General features: G+C 32.6%; 3 protein-coding genes and 1 long non-coding RNA gene across 4 annotated transcripts; 1 reads left to right on the top strand and 3 right to left on the bottom strand.

Moving 5' to 3' along the window:
• Window positions 1-1,569: 1,569 nt before the first annotated feature.
• On the bottom strand, window positions 1,570-9,932 carry LOC110722811 (eukaryotic translation initiation factor 3 subunit J-A-like). The gene is made up of 7 exons (XM_021902109.1): window positions 9,593-9,932; window positions 9,417-9,494; window positions 8,205-8,317; window positions 7,748-7,875; window positions 6,559-6,706; window positions 6,279-6,438; window positions 1,570-2,141 (listed from the first exon to the last, which is right to left on the bottom strand). Exons 2-7 carry the CDS (start codon window positions 9,430-9,432, stop codon window positions 2,050-2,052), a joined length of 657 nt encoding a protein of 218 aa, XP_021757801.1. The 5' UTR covers window positions 9,433-9,494; window positions 9,593-9,932; the 3' UTR covers window positions 1,570-2,049.
• Window positions 9,933-11,133: 1,201 nt separating this feature from the next.
• LOC110722537 (F-box protein At5g07610-like) lies at window positions 11,134-12,342 on the top strand. The gene has a single exon (XM_021901806.1). It carries the CDS (start codon window positions 11,134-11,136, stop codon window positions 12,340-12,342), a length of 1,209 nt encoding a protein of 402 aa, XP_021757498.1.
• Window positions 12,343-12,863: 521 nt separating this feature from the next.
• On the bottom strand, window positions 12,864-14,048 carry LOC110722536 (F-box protein At5g07610-like). Its single transcript, XM_021901805.1, has one exon. It carries the CDS (start codon window positions 14,046-14,048, stop codon window positions 12,864-12,866), a length of 1,185 nt encoding a protein of 394 aa, XP_021757497.1.
• A 3,723-nt stretch (window positions 14,049-17,771) lies between these two features.
• On the bottom strand, window positions 17,772-18,515 carry LOC110722809. Its single transcript, XR_002511640.1, has 2 exons — window positions 18,301-18,515; window positions 17,772-18,183 (listed from the first exon to the last, which is right to left on the bottom strand). It is a non-coding gene; the product is annotated as an uncharacterized LOC110722809 (long non-coding RNA).
• Between the last annotated feature and the right edge of the window lie 899 nt (window positions 18,516-19,414).

Below are 19,414 nucleotides of genomic sequence, written 5' to 3'. Positions count from 1 at the left end.
CGTGAATATAATCAAGGATAAGAGGTTGGAACAATATGAAAAAAATTAACGTGGATAGTTGGTAAACATGTATGGAAAGTTTATAAGATGTATGATGAACGAATAATGATCTTATAGGTTCAATAACGTATAGTCGATGATCATGATATACATACAAGTTGATACTTGATAGCTTTATGCATTTACATAAATCTTGCCAAAGAAAGCCTATACTTGATTTAAAAGTTGTATCATCTACAATTGTATAGAGTACTTCGTATAACAGTACATATGCATGGCTTACCATTTTGTTAGCACCAATTATCTTTGAGCCTTACAATCTTTAATACTCTATAACAAATCAGTGTAATCTTACTAATAAATTTTTATGAAAGATAACCAATTAATCTAAATACCTACCTAAGATTTAAAATCTTCAACTAAAAGTAAGATTTATTTGATTCTTTTCATCTTTTAATTCTCTGTTTTTGTACGACATTATAAACATCCCATACATTACACAAGTCTCAGTACAATGCTTCTACGTGGTGATGGACTGATGATTACTCTATATTCTTGTAACAAGAGCAATGATCATCAATAATCTTGCGTGTAATAAAAATGCAACTTTAGAGCATGCAGTGATCATGTAAAATAATTCAAATTTGGGCATTTGGCTTTATAACAAGGAAAGAATATCAGCTTTAAAAATCAACTTTCTACACTCAAACCAGTTAATGCTTAACATGGCTGGAATCATCTTAAGCAGGCTGTAACTCACGTGACAGGAGAGAGAAAAACATAAACCTGACTACCTGAGTTGAGATTTAAGACATCCAATTAAAAGTCACTTTTCATGGTCAAATCTGACCTTGACTTTAAAACCTGAATGAAACGACATTGGATTGTTGTTGTTATGTTCTTGGCCCACCATGACAAAGCTTTAGGGTCCAAATTGCATACTTTTGGCTTTTTTTAGTGTTAGTGCTAAAGTAGATTTACACTCACACAAAGGTTTGAGTAAGATGTAGTGAAAGGAATCATTTTTGCTTCATGATCATGAAAGTAAATACATGGTAAAAAAGATGCACATGTAAATTGGAAGAGATAAAGGAGATGGAAGTAATAATTCTTTCAAACCTATCCACTTAGGTCCTTACCGTTCTATTCAATCATTTCACTATGTTGATGTTATTGTCATTGATTAAATTGATCTTTATTCTCTTCAATTCAGAAAAAAATACAATAATTTGACTTTTACACTATTTATATATCTTATTATTATCAAACTTTTATTGTACATATCTCGACTATTAGCTTTAGTCTAACCCGTCACATGGCTTACAATTTTTCTTGTGTGAGATCTGGTAGTACATTGGAAAATGCTTGTCACTGAGTAATTGAGGATGCTAGTTCAAATATAGATGCTCTACAATGGCAACCATGGAGAGACTGAGCTGTTGTTTATTAGGGAGGTATATAGAATTAAACGTAGGTTGGGTAGTAGTTTCAAATTTCTTAATGTTTTTTTCTGAAGCGACATCGAAAAAATATGCAACAAAGATAGGCGACAGTAACCACTCAAAGTCATACAGAATAGCTGTTAGTGTGGAGTTGGACAATTGAATCACAAGTAGAAAGCTTCTGAAACTACCTCTCCCAGCATTAGTTCTTCTGGAAAAGGTGAATAAACTCAAACAGACGTCAAAAATAAACCAAATTACAATTAGTTTGAAAAATGGTTACTCTTTAAGAGAACATCAAAAACTGGTTTGCACTGTGAATCTAGGAAGCAATATCAAATACTGGTTTGCACAATCAATCAATTGCAGAACTCAGACTGAAGCTATAAAATTATGCAAGCAAACAAAAACTGACTCCCGACAAGACAGACTTGCAACCAAGTGAATTGAATTGGCAATTGACGCCATTCTAATAGATATCTATTCTCCCCAACTCGGCCAAAACATAATTATGGCCCAAAGATTGCACATGGAAGCAAAGGACGCTTGGAACTTTTGTGATCAAAGTATCCGATTTCAATGCTGGAATATACGGATCTGTATGTGCTTACATAAAATCATAATCATCAACAGGATCATAACCACCAACAGCTATATCATCATCAGGCTTATCAACAAGAAGCTGCTTCTTCTTTAAGCCTGCAAGAAGAACAAATAGATGTTCATAAAAAAATTCCTGACAGGACATGTAAATTTTCAAAATGTTGAAAAAGCAGTGGACAAGCAATATTATGGGTATCCAAATCTCTTCACAAGCTGCAGAAACCCATTTGAGTAACCAAAAAAAGGTTTACAAAACATCCATAAGTTGGGCCTTTAACCCTAGTTGCTTAGATAATTTGACGACAGAGGGTAACTTAAAGCACTTAGAGGTGGATTTTGTTACTTTTCTAATGCTAATTAAAATTATTATCAGACAAACAGCATTGTCTGAGTATATACAAGAACACAGGAGTCAACTGTACTCAAAGAGCATGTTGTAATTCATGAGCATCCTCAGGATCTAATATATAGGTAATTGGTCCTCATAAATCATTGTAAATCAATTTTAAATAATACGGCTAGCACAACTTATATATGCATTCAAACCTAAATAAAAGAGCAACACAAAGATGACTACAGAATGTGTAAAAGATTATATTGGACAAAAAAATCACCATGATTCAGTATAAACAAAACCCTTAGACCACCAGCCAGAAAGCTCACAAGTTACATTACTCAATTTCACATCTCACCATGATGCCTAGTACTTTTTTTTTTTTTTTTTGAGGCAATGATGCCTAGTACTTGAACAACAAAAAAAACCCTAATAATTGCCAAATAAGCTACAGCAGACAAGTTAAGAGGCAAAATATCGAGAACTTTGGTCATATATCCAACATTTTTAGCAAGTCTTAGTTCTTAACTCAATCTACTAATCCAACGGAAGCTCCTCACGATGTCAGTAAGATGGAAAAGAAATGATGGTTCAGATAAGCATAGTACACAGCAGGATGATACACATGTGGATTTTGAAAATATGAAAATACATCAGCTAAAAAAAAAAAAAAAAAAAAACCAAAAAAGGTCCCAACTAATAGGTAAATTCCTTGAGGGCTCTCCTTGTGGCAATTGAGTCTATCTACAAGTGGGGTAGACAGAATACAACTGTAAAGAAGAAAAGGTTAAAGGCAAGTGAATTGTTGAGCAGCAGAGATTAGTTTTTATTCTAATATATACATGTTGGTAAACCGTTATAAGGAATATGATTTTCGAAAACAAAACCTACTCTTCTATGAATATTTTATATTAATAAATCTGTTATGAACATAACTGGAACTTCATGTAAGTAAGGTCACAAAGAAAGTAGTAGTCCATTACATAATGAACTATTGAACTAATAAACAGGATAATCCGTCTTCACCAAAATACCTAATGAGATCTACCTCAATATTTATAGTTTCACACTCCCTGCTCATCCAGTCATAACACCAGAAAAATGAAGGTATGTGTATGCCCAACCAAGCTAATTCACCTTAAAGAAGGACAAAGCAGAAACTGATGCTTCTCAATTTCAAACTATAAGGACAAAGCAGAAATTGATGCTTCTCAATTTCAAACCATAAGGACATAGCAGAAATCACTTCTCGATTTCAAACTATAAGGACAAGGCAGAAATTGATGCTTCACAATTTTAACTAAGGTAGAAAATTGAAACAATAGGCATGCATGTTATTTGATGCTAAGTTCCATAAAGAGGGCATATTAGAGAATAGACGAAAACACAAATACATCACACAGCTTTGGCATGTTCTTTTTCTTGTAGAAAACAGGAAATAGTAAAATACATTAGAAAACACAAATACATCACACAGCTTTGGGTCCAATTTGAGGTCAGAATTAACAAAAAATTATCGTAAATGTTTTGTTTTGCCTACTAAAAATACCTTAAGTTGCGTAAAACAAGGCATTTACGATAATTTTTGTCAATTCTGACCTCATATAGGAACCAAAGTACAAAAATGACCCCCAAAAGGACCAAAATACTTTTTTAGCATGAAAATCGAAAAATTATTTTAAAAACAGTTAGAGTTAACGGTTTTCTTATCGACAAGTGGTGAAAAAAAAAATAGAATTATTTTGTTGGTAAAATAAAAATTTGAGAAGTTTTGGTGGTAAAAAACAATTTCGTGATTTTTTTATAGTAAAAGTCAAAAAAAACTTTATTACTCCGTACTCAGACATTTTTCCATAGAGAGGTGATGCAATATCATTCCATGACTTTAGTAAGTTTCAAGCTTGTATGAAGTGACTGCTAATGTTGAATATTAAGCTTGAATCAAATCAGAAATTTATTAAAAGACAGTAGAATCAACACCTTTCTAAGTTTGGCCAATTGACCATATTGGTATATAAGTTAACACCCTTATGACATATTGGTATATAAATTATTGCCGGCGACATATTGGTATAAAAATTAACATGTGGCGACATATTGGTACATAAATTAACAAATTGTGACATTTACCCCTATTTTTTCTTCGGATGAAAGAGCGTGTTGTATACTTCATAAATTTGTTTTAATTACTTTTGCAATCTTATTTATTATCATAATATACTTATTCAGCACCAAATAATAATTTTTCCCTCTTCCCTTCCAATACAATAACTTTGATAAATCAATCAAACGATAAAACCCCAAAGAACTAATAAACAATAGACAAAATCTCAATATTAGTTATTTAATTTCAAAACCAATTACTAGTAGACGCTAACTTTCATTATTACTTCATTTGTATTATACCCACAGCTTTGTAAATCAACAATATAATAAGAAAATATATATATATGAGTGTTTTTTTAAAAAAAAAAAAACCTACCCTTGTGATGCTTCAATGACCAACAGCTCCAACGCCCTCAATACATTCAAGCTTATATCCCTTTGCTCAAGCTTTCCTATTCATTTTCCCCTATCTTCTTTCTCATCACTTTTGGGCTTTCAACTTTTTTTTATTTTTTTTGGATTTTTACTTCATAATTTTTTTAAATTAATATAAAACGTAGAGAAAAGTACAAAAAACAAAATGTCAAATAAAAGTTATTAGCACTAAAATTAAGCGCGTGTATCATACGCATATCCTCCGACGAGAAAATAGGGGTAAATGTCGCAATTTGTTGACTTATATACCAATATGTCGCCACATGTTAATTTTTATACCAATATGTCGCCGACAATAACTTTTATACCAATCTGTCATAAGGGTGTTAACTTTTATACCAATATGGTCAATTGGCCTTCTAAGTTTGATGGAATCTAAAAATTTAAAAATCATCTACTGTTCATAAATAAGAATTTACAAAACTCATCTCATACCACTTGTTTAGAGTACTTTAATTCAATCAGAAACCAAGATCAACCCCACATTGGACTCTTATCTTAGTTTTAAGGGCGCAAGGTGCACCAAGTCCTTGGAGCCTAGGCGCAAGGCACTCGCCTTTTGTAGGTGAGGCGCACATTATTCATATAGAAAAGAATTAATAGTTTCTATTAAATAAGTGTAAAAATGAAATTATGAGAAAAGGTGAAAGGGCCAGGTGATCAGTAACAAGGGATCTTCAAATTGAATTATATGAATGGAATTTCTCTCTCCACTAGAATTGAAGAAAACCTGCCCATAACAAAGTCTTGTGGTATACTTTAGGAAAAATAAACTAACACAATAGATATTGATGCTTTAAAACATGAAGTGCAAAATAAGGCTCAAGAAGAAGCCTAGAAAAAAGCACAAAGGCGCGCGCCTTTTGTAGGTCTTTGAACCTCAAAGAACTAAGGCACCAACTCTTGAGCCTCACTGCGCTTAGGCGCACCTAAGGTGCGCTTTTTAAAACTAAGACTATTATTGTATTTTCATTACACACACAACTAGCCATTTGGTGAATATATGCTGGTTTAAGCTTTCACTTTGCTGACTAATAAGCAATGTAGTAAACAAATAGTACAAGACTTGTTCCAAAGTTAGCTAGTTGATGTCATAAAAAGACGAAAAACTACTGATAGTAAAGACAGTATTTTTAAAGTGAAGAGTCATCTTTACAATCCTTTCTACACCCGACCCGTATTCCAGGTAGAAGGCAGGGAGGGAATGATACTTCTACTTAACATATTACTTGATAATCAAAACAGGTATAGGCAGCCAAACTTTACCCCCCACCACCCTACGAAAAAAAGGGACAAAAACCAGGTATAAAGCAATAGGTCGCAAACTTTACCAACACAGGTCTTACACAGAAGCATACCTGTTTTCTTTTTACCAGCATTGGCCTCTTTTTCTGCCTTCAGCTTTTCATTTGCAATTGCTGTAACAGAGGAGGCAACTTCCTTTGCATCTGCAGCTTTTAAAGAAGTTGTTGACAGCCTCATCACTGCCTTCAGTAGCCCAATATAATGGAAACTCTTCTGCATTGAGAAAGAAGTAAACCTTTAGTAATACATTCCTGCATTGTCATATCTGTCAACGAGAAGATATAACTAAAAAGTACAGAGAAAAGGAAACAAATGGAGCTGATGAGATCACACCTCATATGGACGAAGCTTATGAGAAATCAGCTCAGCGTATTCTAAAAAGTCACTTTCAGATTTTGGTATGAAGTTGTCTAAAGTCTTGTCATCACCCTTTCTAGCGAATAGCTCTGTTGTGGCCTTGTAATCTGCTTCTTCCACAAGCCTGCAACAAAAAACAAAAGCTAACTGAAATTACAATCTCAAAAATATAGCGAACTGCATCACTATCTTCAGGTTGAAAGGAGCCTACACATTATGCAGTCCCAATTAAGTAGGGCTGTAATGATGCTAAAGAGATATATGTACAGGGGGAGGCAAAGTAGTTATTTCATTAATACAAATGGAAGTAAAGAGCTGACAAGGTAAGTAGCTTAGTAGCATACACATGCTAAACTAAATTTTTTACTAAAAAAAAAAGCATCACGAAAACCCCGAAGAAATGGATTTCCCATCTTCTAGAACTTCAAAGAGTGGGAAAGAGTGTGATACCGTAAGAAGGAAAGGTGATTTATCAGTAATTTACTACCTAGGCTACGTAAGTTACTTAAATTCTAAGGTCCAATTAGCCCAATCAGATATTAGCAATTCAAATGATACACAATAAACTACAGATCTTGGCACAATAAACCAACTTGCAAAGTGGAAGATATAACTTTAAGTTCCAGACTATTTACTAGGTAACACCGAGCCATAAATATTGGAAATTATTTTTTTGATAAACAATTCTTGATCAAGAAGACTCATGATTCCAATTCTAAAGCAATCATAAATTTAGCCTAACTCAATGAGTAAAGTTGGGAAAACCTAATTTTAGATAGCACCCTGAGCAGTGGAAAGCATGAAACAACACATTGGAAGTCTTTTGTCTTTCAGAACAAAAATTAATATCTTTTGCATACAACTATACAAGAATGGATGATCCATTAGAATAAAGAAAAAACAAAATGCCAACCATCAAGTTAAAGTGGTCAACCAAGCAGAGAAATTTAAGCTAATTGATATAAACATACTAATGAATAAGGAATCAATGCTAGCCCCAGTACTTCCTTAATCTAAGGTTTTCTTATTAGAAGGTTATTAAGTGTGTCTACAATGATATAGTTCTGCAAGCAACAGATGAACAAAACAAACCTACAAGCCAGTAAAAGTTGTTATAAAAAAGGTTTCTGATTAATTATCATGATGGTATGATCCTGAAACTAACCTTTGTTGACGCAATTTCTCTGTGACAGGATCCAACGCTGTTTCTTCCACATCTTTTCCTTTTTTCCCAGTTTCCTTTGAAGCAGCTTTCTTGGCAGGCTTTTCAGGTACTTTAACTGGTGGAGGTGCCTGAGAAACAAAACAAAAGAGCATAGAAAGAAAAACCATGAGTAGAACTTAAGGGTATTAATCAAATGTAATGATTCAAAACATACATTAGACATTGACATGTGAGACTTATTGCTATAAAAAATCTACTTGTCATTGTCAAATTCTATCATATAATAATATGAACTAGTAAATCACAGTTGAAAGAGATCTGAGGTTCAAAGGTCAAATACCAATACCCATAATGGCCATAACTTACAAAAATCTACAGGTGAAGATCATAAGAAAAAATATATATTGATGAAGACACTGTTCAACATTGGCACAAAATAACTCCACTGTAAACATACCTGCTCTTCCTCCTCCCAGGATTCCTTCACGTCATCATCATCAACATCTTCATCATCCCAACTACTTTTCAGGATATCCTTTTTGGCAACTTGTGGTGTGAAGTCCTCATTCTCTAAATCAATAGGATAGATTTATTACAGGTCAGGAATCCAAAAAATAAAAAACCATGACCAACATCAGCAAATGTGATCTCTTTGTATAGTATCCAAATTTTGACAATTCTATTCTCCTAAAAAATCAATGCACAAGGATTCTGTCGAACAGAGACTCTACATGAGAACGATTACTGCCTCACCAAAATAAGGATGAAGAGAAAAAATTTATTCCCAAAAGTTGAGCCCCCAGGCTTCCCATTAAACTTTATGCAACATGTATCTATAATTCTATAAAATCGAATCACGATTATCAAATAAGTAAAATAGCAAGATATGTTGACACCCGAATTTTTCACACTTAAAAGACATAAGCTTTCGATTACTTTCACACATATAGTGAATTATTAAGTTTAAGGATTCACTTCTATGTCTAAAGATTGATGACACCCGATTTCTTACCCTTATAAGACACAAGATTTCGATTACTTTCACACCTATAGTGAGCTATTAAGTTTAAGGATTAACTTCTATGTCTAAAGATTGATGACACCCGAATTCTTACCCTTAAAGACACAAGTTTTCGATAACTTTCACGCATATAGTGAGCTATTAAGTTTGAGGATTACCTTCTATGTCTAAAGATTGATGACACCGGTTTTCTTAACCTTAAAAGAAGCAAGCTTTCGATCACTTTCACACATATAGAGAGCTATTAAGTTTAAGGATTAACTTCTATGTCTAAAGATTGATGACACCCGATTTCTTAACCTTAAAAGACACAAGCTTTTGATTATTTTAACAGATATAGAGAGCTATTAAGTTTAAGGATTACAGTCTATGTCTAAAGATTGATGACACCCGATTTCTTACCCTTAAAAGACGCAAGCTTTCGATCACTTTCACACATATAGTGAGCTATTAAGTTTTAGGATTAACTTGTATGTCTAAATATCAGAAAATATCAATATCAAGCTTTCGAATACTATTGCCATAATCTAGTAAGCCACTTTCAAATATTCAAAAAATAAATCCTTTTTCTCTGAACCCCACTACCTACCAATTCTGAATAGTAATAATAATAACAATCAAATTTAAGAATAATAATCAAAATCTTACCCCAGTCGTCCTCCATGATTGAATGCTTGTTAGATGAAATCAATCAACAATTCAAAGATATCAAATTCACCTCAAACCCTAACCAAAAAAAAATCAATTCAATTAATTTGAGGAATTCCACAGTAAGGCTAAAAATCAAAAACACATGCAAAAAAAAAAACAAAAAAAAATCATACCTCGCGAATCTCGTATGAGTTCGAGTTCGCGCGGTGCAAATCGATGAATTCAAGGGTCTGAACTTAGAGTGAAGAACTACAATTGAATTTTGATTAAGTTGAATTAGGGTTTAGAGGGCGAAACCCTAGATCTAAGAATTGGAAGTAGAATAGATGATTAGAGGAAAGGAGAAATTGGGGGTTTGATTAGTCTGGAAAAAGTTAGCTACTTTGCGAGTAGAATGGTGGAATACTATCGTCAAAGTTGCTACGATTATCGTCTGCGCTCTTTGTTCTGGTGTATGCTTGATGCTTTTTATGGGTTGAGAGTCCTGAGACAGTGCGGATTATCGCAAGCCCAACAATATATACGAGTATAATCCAGCATGGAAATTACCAATCACCACAAATATGGCAGCTTTTAACAACCAATCGCAATCGGTATACAATACTCCCTTCGTTTCTATATATTTTTGTCTTACATGAGTAGTTTCTCTTTTCCTAGTTTAGAGATCTCAAATGTTGTTTCTGAAATTATTTTAGGATAGTATGTTAAGATCATTATACACTCATTTTTTTTTAACTTTATTCATTATACTTCCTAAATTACCCTTGAATTTTACACATGCCTTGTATTTTTTTTCACTTTCTCTCCCTAAATTTTGTCTATAATTGTACTTTTTACTTGTAATTAATGTATTTCATCCACTTTTATTAATGTATAGGACTCAAGAGCCAATTAATTTGACAAGAAGCTTACAAGTTTAAATCTCATCTACCACTACAATCTCATATGAGAGAACGTGATAGGCCCTGACTAGGCAATGTAGAGCAGCAGTTAGCGGAGCAGAGCGAATATTAGCAATAGAGCACGACAGAGTAGAGTAGAGTAGAGTAGAGCATGCAGGACATATTTCAGTAGAATACAACAAGGTTTCCAACACAATGCACAACAGATCAGATTTCAGCAAAGTATGAGAGCATATCAAGGCAGAAAGACAAAATAAAGCAAGCATAACAACTCAAAAAGAACAGGGCCTATATACACCAATATTAGGCTTCAACTAGGGGTGATTAACTATGATCTGCCCGATAAAATGGTGGGTTTGGACAAACCAAAAACATTTTTTTTTTAGTTAAAAACTCGAACCAGCTTGAAAAAACCCATTTTGACCGGACAATGGCTTGATACTTGATGTTAAGGCCCGACCTTAACCGAATTTTTATCACCTCTTACATGACTTTGAACGGTCTTATGTAAAGTAGTATTAGCAAGAGACTTTTCATTGCCTTCACGCAATCTTTTATGTGAAGTCTTTGAATATGCTTAATATTACTTGGTAAATCAATGTTACGAATTGAAGGACATAGTCTTAACCAACAAGCTTGAAACACAAGTAATCATTTTAATAAATTATAAATGCATATACTTTTATTATTCTTCACATCAATTTTATATGAATCAACAAGAAGCATACTTTGATAGTATCACATTATATAAACAAACTTGTATTAAGACTAAATTCAATTATAATACAAAATTAAATTACTACTAAATACTAATGAAGAAAGCAGCATCAATATGTACAATATCAGCTGATTCAACACTAATTGAAGCCATTATTGGTAACCAAGACTTAGCAGATGAAATATTACTCAGTTTATCTCCAAAATCTCTAGTCAAGTCCAAATGTATATCCAAGAAATTTCTTTCTATGATCTCAAATCCATATTTCGAACGTCGTTATTCCCTCCTTCACCCCCCTTCTTTCTCTGGCCTTTTCTTGGTTCCTACAATTATCGGTTACAACCCTGAAATCGAATATCTTTCTCTAGGTCAATATGATCATGATCACCACCCAAATGGACCGTTGATAAGCTTTCTTACCACCCAAGGTTTCAAGATTTTACAATCTTGCAATGGGTTATTGCTTTGTTCAAGAAATTATTTTGGCAAACAACACATAACAACATATCATGTATGCAATCCCACAACGCGACAATATGTTGATCTCCCTAGGAATACCTTCATGAAGGTATATCATTTCGAGCTCTCATTAGCTTATGATCCTTTAAGATCGCGTTCTTACAATGTTATTTGTGTTCAAATACTTGATGAACATCAAGGTCTATGCCAAATTTCAATTTATGAATCAATAACTGGTCTATGGATGCCTCACAATGAGCTCTTTGTCGCGCCTGAGGGAATAGATTTTGGTCACGCGGTTTATTGCAATGGTAACATTCATTGGATTAAGGGCTCTAAATCTAAGGGATTGTTTTTCAATATCGATACTAAATGCCTCAAATCATTGCCTGAATTACCAACGAAAGAGCATGATCTTCCTCATCAATGCATATACGAGCACTTTGGCCATTCACAAGGCTTTTTACAATATGTTGTTACATCTCCTAGCCTACGACATTTTGAAATATTCGAGATGAACAAAGATTACTCAAGATGGCTGTTCAAATTTAGGATCGATCTTGGTGCATTGGCGCGCAAATTTCCAAGCATGGCTCGTAGGTCTCTTGGTGGCTATATTATGGACTCGAGCTATGAGTGTGATGTGTTATCAGTTTTTCGAGGACAAAATAATAATAGTCATTATAAGGTTTTGCTCTCAATCCCCGGTGAGGTTATTGCCTACAATCACAAGATGAAAACTTCGTGGAAAGTTTGTGACTTGAAGGTTCGTGCTCAAGAGAGGCGTGTATGGTATAGAGTTTACTCTGCCTACGAATATTATGAAACCATTTCTCCTCTTTAACAATGAGGACCAATTCAAGGCATACTCTATGAATCCATGTAGACTTTGTAAATAAGTGTGAAGGCTTTGTTGTTTGAAATGTGTAGACTTTGTATTTAACTTAAAGTAGACCTGTCTTTTATTAACATTATTACAGTTTGTAAATAAAGAGGTTACCATCTCCGTGTCATAATTATTTTCGTGTATACTACTTTGAAATTTGACCATTTTTTACCCAACTCTTGTTTGTTTTCTTAAAATTCGTGTATCGTGACAAATTTTTAAAAGGAAGATTTATAGGAAGGGGTTTAAGTTAGGAAATAGGAATGAAGCAAAAAAAAAAAAAATGAAGATTTGATTTTGAGTAAGGAAGAGGAAATTCACTATGAAATCTGTACAGTAACTTTATTTCACATGTATTTATACAAAGAATTTCAATTTGTCAGAACATATCAGACAAACAGCATAAATCTGTATATACAATTATACAATTGAAGTAGTCAAGTGTTTAGACTACATATATACAACTAATACAATAGAAATTAAGTTGTTAAAAAAGAAACAGGGGAAATGCTCTCAACAAAGTCATAAACTTGATAAATACCATACCATACTTTCTTCTCTTTTTCACTTTTTCTTGATTTGTATATTTTCCTGGAAGTCTTTTCCTTACAGTTATAGGCTATAACTTCACCAGGAATGGACATAATAATCTCCTCAAATTCCCCATTATGACCGCGGAAAACTGATAGCACGTGACATTGGTACATAAAATGAGGGTCTCGAGGGTAAGTCTTCATGGACATCTTCGGAAAATGCAAGGCTAATTCATTGAGCTCAATCTTACATTTGAAATCCCATGCTGAATAATCTTTCTTCATCTCGAAAAGCTCGTAGTGGTGCAAACCTTCCATGGTAAACAAACAATACAAGTACCCTTTAGAGTGGCCAAAGTACTCACAACTACATTGTTCTTGTCTAGGATTCTCTGGCATATCATTTATCGTCTCCTTCTCTATGTCGAAGTATAAGCCCCTCTTCACCCTTTTAGTCCAATGGACTGAGCCATTGCAGTATATCCCACTCGTGAAGTCTATATCACCAGGAGCAGAGAATTCAGGTGCTTTGGAGGGTGACCAAAGGTTTGATTCCGATGAATAGATAAAGATCTTGTACATAGAATTTGAATTTTTCCTTGTTTTTGTAAGGCCAATGATCTTGTAGTGTGGTGAAATCGAAGGTTCGAACACGAGACTGTAATATACAGGGCTTACAGGAGAAAAATCAATAGGAAGGAGTTTCTTTTCTTTGATTGAAGGATTGAAAACATAATATTTTTCCCCTTTGCAACAGAGCAACAATCCATTACAAGATTGTAGTAGTGTGACATTAGTCATATCTTCAAAGGGAAAAACCGGGGTAATTGATTCATTTTGATCACCAAGGCAGATATACTCGATTTGATCATCTTTCTTAGTTCGATATTTTGGGACTAATAAGAGGCCAGAAAGTGAGGGTGGATGAAGATGATTGTACCTTGATACAAAATATAAACTCGAGAACCATAAGCGCCATAGAGTTGATGCCTTTCTAAAGCTGATGAGTAGTTTCACAGACGAGCGAACGGACACTTCACCTAGTAAATCTTGATCGTGTGCAATAGTTTCAGCTGATTTATTTGTGGTGGTTGATAGAGTAGTTGAATTGGCATTCACTGTTTGAGACATTTTCAGAACTCGAAAAGGCTCGAATAAGAAAGTCTGCAGCTCTGCTTTTTAAATACTATAACTGAATCCTTCTTCATCAAGGCAAAAGACAATGTCCACAATTTGAATAATTGATTGTCTTAATTTTCATTCTTAGCTAATTCATGCTGTTCTTTAATCTTGATGCTCAAAGATTTTGTTTTTAGATAAAAAAAAAATAATTGCGTAGTAGCATATTATTTATGATTTTATGTAGATAAAATTGTGTTGTGTTTATGATATGATGAAGTCATCATAATAAAAAGACTATTTTAGCAGTATAAATTATTGCGAAGTCCTCCTCTGTCAACTTCAATTCCAAAATAATGGATGACTGAGTTCAGTTGAGAAGGGGAAGACCACCTCAGTTAATCTATAATTAGGACTTTTTGGAGGAAGTCAATTGTTTACATTAATTTTTCCTTTAGATCATGAAATAAGCCTTTATCATCAATTTTTCGTCCATATAGTTGAGACTTTTCAAAGGGTGTCATATTGTGTGATGGTAGGTCTAATGACATGGTGCAGTGGAAATTTAAATTTTAATGGAGATCCGCCCAGTTTAGACGAGGATGGTGAAGGTTTGGTGAATGATGGGTGTGTTCGTGACGTCGTGTAGATGGAGATTATATATTATTAGTACCCGCTATAGGCCTATAGGTTGTGAGACGGGTATGGATTTTAGGTTGTACTAATTCATGCCTTTATCATAACATACCCCTCAAGATCATTCTAATTTTTATTAATTTTATTTACGAAATATAAGTTTATCACTTCTATTAGTTTATCCACACATATAAGGGTTGTATATTAATTTTCTACGTGGAAACCAAAAGTGTTAGCTCATTTAGTGTTACGTTTCTTAATAAGCTTAAATTTAATCCATAAATACTGGATTAAAAAGTCCTATTTACAATATAAAAAAAATAATGTGTACGTAAAAGCTTGTAGGAGGCTAGTGTCTATAACACTAGAACTTTCTTACTAAAAAGATTAGAAATTTCTAGCACATTAAAGTTTCCATGCACTTCAGCACTTAGCAAGGAAGTGTATAAATAATCACCCCTTCATTTGTACAACGTATATTGTATTTGAGCATTGTACTTATCTTGTATTTATCTCGAGTAATCCAAGCAAATTTAGAACCGTGTAAGGCTTTTTTTTTTAATGCCATAATTTTTACAATATTGTTAGGGTTTGTATAAATAAAGTCAAATTATTTTATTTATTTATTTATTTTTCAATATAAGTTCAAAACCTTAAGAATTAAACCTCCGATTGTTGGTTTAGACAACATAACAAATAATTAAAAAAAAACAATCATATATTGTTGGCATTATGTGTTGGAACAATATGTTTAATTTACAATTTAGAAATTAGTATTTTTCATCCCCATGATCTGATATGTTGTTGCAAAATTACTACATAGTTTTGTCTCAAAACACGCTTGATAATGTACAAATACTTGGCCATAAATATCATGAATTAATAGCATGCATGTTTAGCAAATCTCCTACCATAATACTTCATTTACAAATGTTGGTGGTTCTTTCAATCATGATTAGGTTAACTATTTGTAAATAATTCAATATTGTGTGAATTATTATATATATGAGTTAACTATATACAATATAATATTTATGTAGCAATAAATAATTTTTATTTTATAAATAATATCACGTAATTTGTTAATGCATAAATAATTTTAATATAATTTATTTCATTTTATTTCAACAATAATACTTAAAGATTACACAAGTTATGGAAATAATATCAAAAATGTGAACATCCTTTTCAATACATCAAATCAATATATGTAAACACAAATTTTAAATCCGCAAATAAAGTGTCAAAATAAATACAACAAATAAGATTTTAATAATTCAACAATTTTATTTATTACAATTTATAATATGATATTCAATCTCGATTTCAACGACACATCAATTATTTGTTTTGATGGCCTAACTTATTTATTGGTTATAAAAAAAAATTATATTGAATTAATTATCTTAAATACGAGCTTACTCCATTTGTTTGCTGGGGGTTAGTCGTGGACAGACTGGTCATGCTACTTACTGTCTCTGATAACATAAAGAAGATGATATTGTTCCTTCTCTCGAACAATAAGCGAAAAAGGGAGACGAAATAGCTAATTAAGAAAATTGAAATACAGTAGCAATTAAGACAGTGGAGTTGACCCAAAACTTGAAATTCTATCCAGAATAATCTTTGTTCATCTAGTCAAGATGTTTTTGAAAGACTTACCATGAATCTGGATTGTATGTAACATATTAGAAATTACTCTTTTAATGGTGTGACTGTACAAGATTACATACATGTATTTTTCTTATTTGAGAACAATGATGCGAACTTGAATATAATTGGAATACTCAACAAATACGATTACAGTTGTGAAATGGAGGAGAAAAATAAATGTTTCTTTTATATTCCATTTTTTTTTATAACAGGTGATTGGCCTTAAGTTCATTATCTCAACTTTAATTCCTTTCATTGCAAGCCTACAAAGCGATGCAACGCTTTAAGGTACGCGCTAAGAGTAATGCATTGAGATTGTGTTGATTGATTCAGAAGAGCAATCTTAATTATTTGTCATTTCTCTATATCCAAAATTTTTTGACATGATACTAATCTAAATTTTCATTTTTCTAAAGGTTCGATAATAAACTTTTTACAAAGCATATATTACGTGCATTGAAATGTTATCCGGTCTCTGTCAACACAATATTGTGTTGTCCTTGCATCCCTTGGAGCCTTAAAAAGTTGGAAGGTGGGGTTTTGTCTAAAATCTTATGCTATGTTCTACTCCTGTTAAAAAAAATAATAAGGAAATTTTGACAATTACCATCTTCTGTTATGTCCATTTTAGCAATTACCACCTTCTATTTTTTTTATTTTTATTTTTTAAAATTACCACATTCTATTTTCAAAAACATCAAAAGTTACCACCTTCTTGCCTCTCAACTACCACATGACGTCATTTTGGGCTCATTCTTTCCCTTTCCTCCCTATTTCCCTCACATTTCTCATTCTTAACTCGATTCTCATCCCCCCTTTCACTTTTTTTCCCCAAACAATCAAAAACACTTCAGTTCACTCCTCCAAATCAAAATTGATGAACAATTATTGGTGGTTTGGGGGAAAAAAAGTGAAAGGGGAGATGAGAATCCACATAGGAATGAGAAATGTGAGGGAAATAGGGAGGGAATGGAAAGAATATATGGACCCAAAATGACGTTACGTAGTAGTTGAGGGGCAAGAAGGTGGTAACTTTTGATGTTTTTGAAAATAGAAGGTGGTAATTTTCAAAAAAAAAAAAATAGAAGGTGGTAATTGCTAAAATGGACATAACAGAAGGTGGTAATTGTCAAAATTCCCAAAAAAAAAAAAAAAAAAAACTCTACTTACCCAACACCTTATACGAAGTATAAAATTACAAATCCCAAATTAAAAAAATAGTTAGATGCAAAACATGCAAGCATAGCTTAACACTTGCGTCCCTACTTTGATCGTGCATATTCTGGTTGGTCTGCACAAACACAGTTAATAACTTAATAATAATATCAAGCAAAAGCTCAACAAATTTGGAATCTGTGATGAATTATGTCGTTTATGTGGAGACTGTTCAATGTCTATTCTTCACCTTTTCTTTCAATTCAATGCGAAAACAAAGCAAAAATCACATCTCATGCAACATTTCTGAAGTAAATAGTATATATATATATAGTATATATTAGACATTATAATACATGTTAGGATGATCCAAACTCCAAAGAGATGAGTTGAGACCACGTCTCAATCGATATGAGGAGAATTCTTGATCACCCTACAATTTCCCTTTCTCCCATACATACAGCTAGCCATATTTCAGGCAAGTACAGTTTTAGAATACAAATGTATAATCTCCTAAAGAAGAATTCAAAGCCTTTATAATGCACATACATGTAACTAGATAATTTATGATCAAGTCTAAATTATGATCATACTTTAGCAAAAGACCAGATCGCGTGCTCATCAATTGCCATGGATTACAATTGCATAATTATAACTAGAGCTTACCGCGACATAGTAACAACCCACTGCTATGTAGTAGAATCTGAACAAGATAGGAACTAAAGTTGATAGATAGTACACACTAAACATATTCTGTCTTAGATTATGAACAAATAATCAAAGGATAGAAAAGAACAGATAGAAGGGGATATTTATGTACCTGATATAACAAAATGATTTAGAAGTTGGGATACATTTCAGGCATTTGGCAATAAATTCTGCAGGGTAAATGACATCCCCTGATATTGTATTAGCCTAAATTATGTTTATATAGATAAAACAAATTATTATAATATCATTAAATTCTTAATGTGTATAATAATTGGGGATGATTATCTCATTAATTATTGTGCAAAGTGTGGAAAACTAAGTGGTAAAGTTGGTTGAATGTGCAAAATCTAAGCAAAATTTAAGGAATATGCTTTGCTTGCTTAATTAAGTGATTGAGCCGTGAGGATAAGGTCAATCTTAATTATTAGGGTACAATTATTTTTATTATGTTTTATTCGGAATCCTACAAAAGATGCTGCTGCAAAATCTGGAGTTACACACTAATGTGTATTAATAATACCAATTGGTCTTGTATGGACCCGGTCTACAATAAATTATTGTAGACCCAAAATTTGACACTTTCAAATAATATAATCACATTCTGGATAATATAATCACTTTTGCAGACGATATAATTATCCTTTTGTGATTCATATTTTGAATTATATAATCTCATATTAAATCATTTAATGAGATTATATAATTATCTTTAGGATGATAAAATTTAAAAATCATCTTTTGAATGATGTAATTAACTATTTGATACTTTTTATAATGATAAATTTACTATACATTTACGTATCAGTTTCAGGATTATATAATCACTTTTGTAGTAATATAATCACATTTTGTATGATATAATCACATTCGTATGGTATACTAGAAGGTTGGGTCTACAATAAGTTATTGTAGACCGGGTCTATTCTAGTCTTTATATAATACTAATTATACAAGTATAGAAAACTTGATCGAATTTGCTTGAATTTAAATTTTGTGTACCTAATCTTTGACTAATAGAAATTTTGTCTCTTTCATACTTACGATTTATAATTTAAACTAGACTCGGACCAAACCAGGTCGGGCTAATATTGATTGATTTTTTTAAAGTACTAGATCCTTTTATAGGTCTAAACATGACTCTAACTAAACTAGGTGATTCATTACCCAAATATGATCATAAGAATCATAATTTAACTCAATTAATTATAGATCCTTATCGAATT

Source organism: Chenopodium quinoa, unplaced genomic scaffold (assembly GCF_001683475.1).
Source record: "Chenopodium quinoa cultivar QQ74 unplaced genomic scaffold, ASM168347v1, whole genome shotgun sequence".
Classification (NCBI taxonomy): domain Eukaryota; kingdom Viridiplantae; phylum Streptophyta; class Magnoliopsida; order Caryophyllales; family Amaranthaceae; genus Chenopodium; species Chenopodium quinoa.
This window is presented reverse-complemented; position numbering and strand designations above follow the sequence as displayed.